The sequence below is a fragment of the Trichomycterus rosablanca genome, chromosome 20 (genome assembly GCF_030014385.1).
Source record: "Trichomycterus rosablanca isolate fTriRos1 chromosome 20, fTriRos1.hap1, whole genome shotgun sequence".
NCBI lineage: Eukaryota > Metazoa > Chordata > Actinopteri > Siluriformes > Trichomycteridae > Trichomycterus > Trichomycterus rosablanca.
In genome coordinates this window covers 3,065,001-3,075,000 of record NC_086007.1, presented here as the reverse complement: position 1 = coordinate 3,075,000, position 10,000 = coordinate 3,065,001, and the positions used below count along the sequence as shown (strand labels likewise).

The 10,000-nt window shown below is 38.4% G+C and overlaps 1 protein-coding gene across 1 annotated transcript in view; it reads right to left on the bottom strand.

Annotated features, from left to right (window-relative positions):
* Positions 1-10,000, bottom strand: part of nphs1 (NPHS1 adhesion molecule, nephrin) — a 114,588-nt gene that overhangs the window by 21,352 nt on the left and 83,236 nt on the right. The window contains exons 17-18 of the mRNA XM_063016447.1: positions 9,810-9,950; positions 156-277 (exon numbers count right to left, since the gene is read on the bottom strand). Of these exons, the coding sequence (XP_062872517.1) occupies positions 156-277; positions 9,810-9,950 (263 nt within the window). The remainder of the gene's footprint in view (positions 1-155; positions 278-9,809; positions 9,951-10,000) is intronic.

Below are 10,000 nucleotides of genomic sequence, written 5' to 3'. Positions count from 1 at the left end.
AGATGCTGGGAGAGAAAAATACATTTAAAACTGAAAAGAAAGAAAGAAAGTAAAAACGCCAGATACAAGATATAAACAAACTTATTTTCTGGCCATAATGTGTAAACTTCATAGTATGGAATTTATTTTACCAGCGTATACAACCAATTTCTTACCATCCACTTCCAGGAGAACATGCCACTAGTGATGGGATTGGCATCAGCGATGCATATCAAGTCTGCAGTCTCTCCTACATCCACAAACACAGGATCCGTCTTCATCTTCAAACTGGGGGCATCTGTACAGGGTAACACAAACTGGGGATCAATAATAATACCAATAATAATAATAATAATAATAATAATAATAAAACCATAATAAAAATTAAAAAATAATAATAATAACAATAATAATAATAATATATAATAATAATAATAAATAATAGTAATAATAATAATAACTAATAATAATAATACCAATAATAATAATAATAATAATAATGATAATAATAATAATAATAATTAATAATAATAATAATAATAATAATAATAACAATAATAATAATAATATATTATAATAATAATAAATAATAGTAATAATAATAATAACTAATAATAATAATAATACCAATAATAATAATAATAATAATAATGATAATAATAATAATAATAATTAATAATAATAGTAATAATAATAATAATAATGATAACTAATAATAGTAATAATAATAATAACTAATAATAATAACAATAACAATAATAATAATAATAATAATAATAATAATAACTAATAATAGTAATAATAATAATAACTAATAATAATAATAATAACAATAATAATAATAATAATAATAATAATAATAATAACTAATAATAGTAATAATAATAATAACTAATAATAATAACAATAACAATAATAATAATAATAATAATTCCAATTATAATAATAATAATAATAATAATAATAATAATAATAATAATAGGATGGCACAGTGGCACAACGAGTATTTCTGTTGCCTCACAGCAAAAAGGGCCTGGGTTTGATTCCTCAGCCGGGCAGCCAGGGTCCTCTCTGTGTGGAGTTTGCATGTTCTCCCTGTGTCTGTGTGGGTTTTCTTCCGGGTGCTCCGGTTTCCTCCCACAGTCCAAAGATATGCAGTTAGGTCAGTTGGGGCAACTGAAACTTCCCTAAGTATGTGTGGGGCAGCACAGTGGCTAAGTGGGTAGCACTGTCGCCTCACAGCGGTTCGTGTCCTTTCTGTGTGGAGTTTGCATTTTTTCCCCGTGTCCATGGGTTTACTCCCACAGTCCAAAGACATGCAATTGAAATTGCTCTAAGTATGTGTTTGTGTGTGTGTGTGTGTGTTTGTGTGTGTGTGTGTGTGTGTGTGTCCTGCCTTCCGCCCATCAGACCCACTGCAAATCAGACCCCACTTTTTTATTCCTTGATGGAAGGTGAAAGTTTTAATTTGTGACTTAGTCTAATTAATAATCTAATCTAGCTCATTAATTCATTCATTAGTCTGGTTTGATTTCAGCAGCCCTGCAATACAGAGATCTCACTCACTCAGCTTTACCATTAAAGTCAGGCTGTCGTCTAGAGTTTGTACAGGAACAGTAAACTACAATCTAATGACATTTTACAGAAGCTAAGAAAAGAATTGCTGACATTTATCAGTCACTAAATCCCATCGCTCAGACGTGTAATGAACTGCAGACATCTCTCTCTTCCAGAGGGTGACGAAGAGGAAACCGGTGCTGAACATCAACGTTCATCTGACATTTGCAGACAGGAATCTGGATGTTTTAATTAATTTGCTGTCTGTAGAACATTATCCCAGGATTGTGGACCTTAGCCTGGGATAATGTTCTACTGATAGACAAATAAAACCAGTGGGTAGCACTGTCGCCTCACAGCAAGAAAGTCCTGGGTTTGATTCTGTGTGGAGTTTGCATGTTCTCCCCGTGTCTGCGTGGGTTTCCTCCGGGTGCTCCGGTTTCCTCCCACAGTCCAAAGACGTGCAAGTGAGGTGAACTGGAGATACAAAATTGTCCATGACTGTTTGATATTAAACTTGAACTGGTGACTCTTGTGTAAGCAGTAACTACCTGTTTCTAGACATGTGCATTGTAAAAAGCAATAAGTTGACTTGAAATGAGATGAAGGTGACATCCCATAATAGTTCTACCACTGCCTTATCCTGGTCAGGGTTGCAGTGAGCCTGTTTTCCTGGAATCACCGGGCTCAATGCAGTCACACAATCTGGACAGGATGATTATCTCTCTCGGGGCCTCAGCCACCCCTTTTCTCCAGACATATTTAATCATGTATGTATGTTGAACGGTATGTTGGGCACTGACGTTGATCAAGAAAATCTCAGTTGATGTTCCAATTCATTCCAGAGCTGTTGAGTGGGTCTCTGTGCAGGACACTGGAGTTTCCTTAAACTGAACATTCCTTCATGTGTTTATAGAGCTTGCTTCGCTAGAACAGAAAAAGGGCCTTCCCTAAACTGCTAATCATTGATTTATTACACATTTTAGCAAGTCATATTTCAAAAATAGAGAGAAAAAACACATTCACACATTTTTAAACCCAGACCTGTGTATAAGCTCTGCTGCTTTAAATAATTTCTACAACCCAACCCCCCCCACACACACACACAAAAAAAAGGGCTAATCAAGTGTATATTCAGGAGCAGCGGTGCAGACTCTCACATGTGAACACACTCGAGAGACTCAACATTGTCTCAAAGAGGGAAAAGAGGAAGTCCAACATGGAAAACATGTCCCTTTATAAAAAGCTATAAAATCATCCATTCATAATGAATATGCGGCTCTGTCAGGCGCTATTGTAGCGGGACACAGGCATCCATTAGTGATGAAGGGTTTTACTAGAACATGCAGGCGCAGATTTGGAACAGAGCCCTTATTAAATCATTAACATCAACTTGCCATGGTGATGGTGGACGCTGGCGCATTTGGCTGCCGCTACCGTTACCGTATTTTACCGTATTTTACCGTATTTTATTGTATTTTTATCGTTTTTCGTTTTCATCTTTTTACACACCTTGTGGATCTATTTCTTTTATGTTACTTTTGATACTTTTATTTGTGCTTTTGATACTTTTTGTTCTTTCTACTGTACATCGCGTCTGCGGCCGGTGGTGAACGGTGGATGAGTTTTCCTGGGATCGGCACGATGTTGAACTATTCCGTTGACCAGCTGAGGAAGTTCAACAACTGCACTACTCCATCGTGTATTTCAGTCATCAAACAGCTTGGACTCCTTCGCCGGCCTCGTTATATTCACAGGGGCTCCCGGAGAAAGCTTGTTTATCTTCGAAACGGTAACGCTATTCCATCCTTCTGGTCAGCCGTGCGCACTGTCGCTCCGCAAACACGTCATCAGAGCGCTGCTGCCTTGCACACCAGTAGCGGTGTAGTCTCCATGACAACGCTGTCCACGGAGTGGGATAGGAAACGCGGAGTGGACTTAGCAAATCTCCGTTCTCTTCCTCGTTCCTCACAGCCAACTACACAACAATACCACTTGAAAATGGCATTGCTTAATGTTCGTTCACTCAACACAAAAAGTACTGTACTCAGTGAATTTATATCTGACAGTGAACTAGACTTTTTCTGTCTCACTGAAACTTGGCATAAACCCTTGGATTATTTTATGTTAAATCAGACCACGCCAATGGGATACTCGTATATTGATGAACCTCGTATGGAAGGGCGAGGTGGTGGTGTTGCTGCAGTCTATAGGGATGATATTAAAATAACCACTTTGTCTTTTCCTGCTGCTCTTTCTTTTGAACACCTGGCTTTCAAGTTGTCAGGGCCTACTCCTCTGGTCACTGCTGTAGTTTATCGTCCGCCAAAGCCAAACGCTTCCTTTCTCTCTGATTTTTCAGATTTTTTAACCCAGCTTAGTGCCCTCTCATCCTCTGTACTGCTTATGGGTGATTTTAACATCCATATTGATGACAACAACTGTAAATTTGCCAGGGAATTTTTGGAATTGTTACAGTGTTTTAATTTCACACAACATATACATTTTCCAACTCATAAAAAAGGTCATACTCTTGACCTTGTCTGCTCTACTGGTGTCCTAGTTCATCAGCCGTCCAGCCATGACCTTACTGTCTCTGATCATTTGACAATCATCATGGACATTGAGGTCACTAGGCCCATCACTAGAGCTAAACGTAAAATATCCTTCAGGAATCTTCAATATATCTCTCCCTCTCCCTTCTCAGATTCTCTTGTTAAAAAGATGTCTGTCTGTCCTGTACTGTCTAGTAATTCATCTGACCTTGTCGATTACTATAATGACATACTCGCCTCATGTCTTGATGAGCTGGCTCCTTTGAGAACCAAATTTGTTTCATTTAGTCATTCTGCACCATGGTACACAATTGAGCTTCACCAAATGAAATCCCGTAAACGCCAGCTTGAAAGACTTTATAAGAAAACCGGTCTAACAGTACATTATCAGATTTATTCTGATTATCTTCAACATTACAAAGACGCTCTTACGGCAGCCCGATCCACTTACTATTCCGAACTCATACATGCTGGATCAACAAATCCTAAGACTCTCTTTTCCACAATAAATAAACTTCTCAAACCAATTGACAATACTACCAATTCCTTTACAGTTGACAAGTGTAACTCTTACCTCTCATTTTTTCAAACAAAAGTTGAGAATATCCACAATTTTCTGACAGTTTCCCCTGTCATCTCTGTTTCTCCGCCTATCTCATCTCAATTTATTACCCAGCCTCTGTCTCAGTTCTCACCTGTGTCTCTTTTGGACCTATCTGAGATCTTAACAGGGATGCGAAGCTCCACTTGTGTTTTGGATCCTGCTCCATCAAAACTTGTTAAGGGTTGTTTTCCAGTTATCTCATCACTTATCACAGAGATAATCAATTCCTCTCTTAGTTCTGGCTCAGTCCCTCAATCACTCAAATTGGCTGCTGTTACTCCCATACTTAAAAAACCTGGACTTGACTCTAACATTATGAGTAACTTTCGGCCCATTTCCAATCTTCCATTTCTGTCGAAAATACTGGAACGTGTTGTTGCCTCACAGCTCAAAGATCACCTAAATTCCAATAATCTATTTGAATCATTTCAGTCTGGTTTCCGCCCCCAGCACAGCACTGAGTCAGCCCTCCTCAAAGTCACAAATGACCTTCTTCTTTCCTCAGACTCTGGACAAATTAATATTCTCGTCCTCCTTGATCTTACTGCAGCTTTTGACACCATTAATCACTCCATTCTTCTGTCCCGCCTTGAATCCTCTGTCAACATCACTGGTACTGCCCTTTTGTGGTTAAGGTCATATCTCATAAACAGACAACAGTTTGTTAATATCAACAATTGTAGTTCTGCCATTGCTCCACTGTCCCAAGGCGTTCCCCAAGGCTCAGTGTTAGGTCCCCTTTTGTTTATTCTTTATATGCTCCCCCTTGGTGACATCATACGTCGGCATGGTTTACATTTCCACTGCTATGCTGATGATATTCAGCTTTACATCTCCTCCAAATCCATTAATACTGAACTTCACTCCACTCTGACAAATTGCATCACTGAAATGAAATTGTGGATGAAAGCTAATTTCCTCAAATTAAACTGTGAAAAATCAGATATGATCATCGTAGGTCCTACAACCCTGGCAAAAACCACAAAAAATTTTCAAATTACCATTGATAATGACACTTTGTCTCCGTCTTCTAACATCCGAAATCTTGGTGTAATTTTTGATAGCAACCTCTCTTTTGACCGCCATGTAAATCACATCACCAAAACTGCTTTCTTTCATCTAAAAAACATAGCACGTCTACGTCCATCACTCTCCTTTTCTGCTGCCGAAACCTTGATTCATGCTTTTATTACATCCAGAATTGATTATTGCAATAGCATCCTTTATGGTACATCTAACAAAATCCTAAAAAAACTTCAGTATATCCAGAATTCAGCTGCTCGCCTCCTTACTCATACTCGCTCCCGTGATCATATTACACCTGTTCTACAAAAACTTCATTGGCTTCCCGTTGCTCAACGCATTCAATTCAAAATTCTTCTATTCACTCACAAAGCTCTCCATAATCAGGCCCCATCCTACCTCACCGACCTGCTCCATCAGCACATTCCCTCCCGTAGCCTTCGCTCTTCTGAGGCTAACCTACTGTCCATACCCTCTAGGACCAAGCACCGGACCTGGGGTGACAGGGCCTTTTCCATAGCTGCTCCATCTTTATGGAATGCTCTCCCCAAACACCTACGAGATTGTCCTGACCTGTCCAAATTCAAGTCACTTCTCAAAACTCATCTATTCAGAGTGGCATTTAACTTGTAACAACACAAAATAAATGCTTTTATTTTTGCTATTCTTTTTAATAGTTTTTATACTTAGATCACGACAGAAATGTGAAGTCCTAGATCCTAAAACTTGTAAAGTTTTCAGTTTCCTGATTGCATGTAAATCTGTCCTGTTTCTGTCTAATTTTAAGAAATTGTTCTATATTTGTTGTTCTCTCTCATAATTTAGCTAATTTTTAATGAACTGTCTTATGCTGCTCTCTTTGTTTTTATCTTAATTATTCTTGATGTTGATGTACTATTTTGATTTTGTACTATGATTTGTATGGTGTATGTACGTATTTGTTTTGATTATTTGTCTTATGTAAAGCGTCTTTGAGTATCTTGAAAAGCGCTATATAAATAAAATGTATTATTATTATTATTATTATTATTAAAGAGGTAATTGCAGGTCAGGAGCGATCGGGCCACCTCAGCGTCCTGCTTTTTTTCTGCTTCTTCTGTGTCATGAAGGGTTTCAAACCCTTGAAAATTAATTTCACTGCTATATACATATAAAATTCATAATTAAAGTCAAAAGTTTACATGCACGTGTAAAAGACATGTACGCAAGTACTAAATATTAAATCTTTAGTTTCAGAGTTGCTTGGTCTTTGTTCAGCACTTTCTGTTGCTGTTTTTTCTATAAGCTCCACACACTAAACTTAGAAAACATTTTTGGTACTTTATTTGGGTATTTTATTATTTATATATAATATTGGCTTTACTTAGGCATTAAAAAATGACATTTGGCAACACGAGGCAGAGGGCATCAAAGAAAGCTAGCCCATATATGCAGCCAACCATCCCAAAGACATGAAATCATAATGACTGTTGTGATAATAAATATTATATACTCATAATAATTACTGGTACCAGGTAGGACAGAACCCCATGTGGCATTATTATAACACGTGATGTTTATATTAGAGTTTTAACCATATATATTTATATACATCGATCAGTCATAACATCAAAACCACCTCCTTGTTTCTATACTCACTGTCCATATTATTATCTACACTTACCGTATAGACGCACTTTGTAGTTCTACAATTACTGACTGTAGTTCATCTGTTTCTCTGCATGATTTGTTCGCCCCCTTTCACCATGTTCTTCAATGGTCAGGACCCCCACAGGACCACCACAGAGCAGGTATTATTTAGGTGGTGGATCATTCTCAGCACTGCAGTGACACTGACATGGTGTGTGTTGTGCTGGTATGAGTGGATCAGACACAGCAGCGCTGCTGGAGTTTTTAAATACCGTGTCCATTCACTGTCCACTCTATTAGACACTCCTACCTGGTTGGTCCACCTTGTAGATGTAAAGTCAGAGACGATCGCTCATCTGCTCATTGCTGCTGTTTGAGTCGATCATCTTCTAGACCTTCATCAGTGGTCACAGGACGCTGCCCACGGGGTGCTGTTGGCTGGATATATTTTTGGTTGGTGGACTATTCTCAGTCCAGCAGTGACAGTGAGGTGTTTAAAAACTCCAGCAGCGCTGCTGTGTCTGATCCACTCATACCAGCACAACACACACTAACACACCACCACCATGTCAGTGTCACTGCAGTGCTGAGAATGATCCACCACCTAAATAATACCTGCTCTGTGGTGGTCCAGACCATTGAAGAACAGGGTGAAAGGGGGATAACAATGCATGCAGAGAAACAGATGGACTACAGTCAGTAATTGTAGAACTACAAAGTGCTTCTATATGGTAAGTGGAGCTGATAAAATGGACAGTGAGTGTAGAAACAAGGAGGTGGTTTTAATGTTATGGCTGATCAGTGTTTAATCTTTATAGTTCTTTAAAAAGGAAAATAATTAATTAAACATGAATTGATTTTGTAATGAATTTTAAAAGCATTTAAATTTGTCCTGAATGTACTAAACACAGTCACTCCAGTTTAATGCCTTAAATAATTTACATTTAAAGGATGTTATTCCTCAGTTGTCCTTGAACATCTCGATGTGAGGAACCTACACAGACACAGAGAGTCACAACCTTCTTTCATGTCTGTCACTGTGATTACAGGGTCACCGTCGGCTCCTTTAACGGGCCCCTCTGTTCTCAGATTAGATTTCGCCGCGCTTTCAAGTCCCAGTGAATCAAAGTGTCGAGCAAATAAATAAACCCAAAATACAGATATCACGTGATCTGTGCGCTACAGAAATGAAAAGACATGTGTCTATGTTCTTTCTCTTTTTAATACTACAAAGACATGAATACTGCTTTATCACAAGATGCTAATATTGCTTTATTATTATCATTCATTTACATTTATTTGCCATTTTAGCTTGATCAGTATCACAGTGTGTCCAGTGTGTCCAGTGTGTCCTGACACTAAGCAAATAAAAGGAGTACACCCATGACCGAGCACCGGTTTGTCGTAGGGCCGCACACACTCACCCATCCAGGAGCATTTTAGAGCAGCCAATCCATGCACAGTTTGTAAATAGATACAGATTATATTAGGTTATTAGAACACAGGAGGTTCTTACCAGAGATGGGGACTCGAGTCCCATGTAAGTCGCACACACAGCAACTTCAGGACTCGTTTCAAATGACTCAGACTCGACTCATGACTCGCAAAAAAATGACTCGTAAACAACAAGAGTCCCTAGCGTCAGCATGTGTTAACATTAGTTACGTGTGACAATTATATATACATAGTTCACTTCATTTGAATATTTTCGTTACCTTTGGATATAAATCTCACTTAAAATGGTGGAATACCCTACGTAGTGCACTTAACAGGAACAACCGGTGTGAATGGAACGCTCCTACAGAATTGGCACTAACAGTTGAAAGAACCGCTTTCTGAACCAATCAGATTTTCTGACCGTAATTGTTAGTAAGAAATGCTGTTATTTGCATCTATTCAGTTTGCATCACACAGTTGATTGTCAGTGAAACGCTCGATCGGCTTTCTAACGAGTTCGTGTTTTACTTCACAACCGGGAAAAGTTTGGAGGTTTTTAATTATAAGCACATTTACAAAATAACGGATTCTATTCCTAATGGGACACACGCTTATAAATGTATTAGCACCGGAAGAACAGAAGCTAAGGTAAGCAGTAGTTATGATTTTTTTGCTGTGTTTTGGATTTTGGCTGCTGTGCCGTGATTTATCGAGCGCTTTTGTTTTGCAATGAAAACAAAACGTATCAGTTGAAGCTTTTAACTGGAACCTTCTTGTTACGGAAATTACATTCATTTACACAATGAGGAGGAAAGTAACGGCACAAAGTAAAACGGCTAAATACACTCGCTAATCTGTTGTTTTTTATCTGAATTTACAGATTATTTATTTATTTCTACGCTACATTTCCAGTAATGTTTCGTGTAGATTATATTGACTCGTGACTTGACTCGGACTCTAGTCTAAAGACTCGTGACATGACTTGGTCTTGTATTTTGTGACTTGTGAACATCTCTGGTTCTTACACTGAACATCCAGTTTGATGTTGGTGCTCTGCTTTCCTTCAGCGTTGCTACACTCCACCGTATAAACGCCAGCGTCTCGCCTCGTCACGTTCCAGATCTCCAGATCATGAGCATCAGAGAAGTGGTACCGATGATCCCGATCTGTTCACACACACACACACACAGATATACACGTGTACTGTAGATTAAGG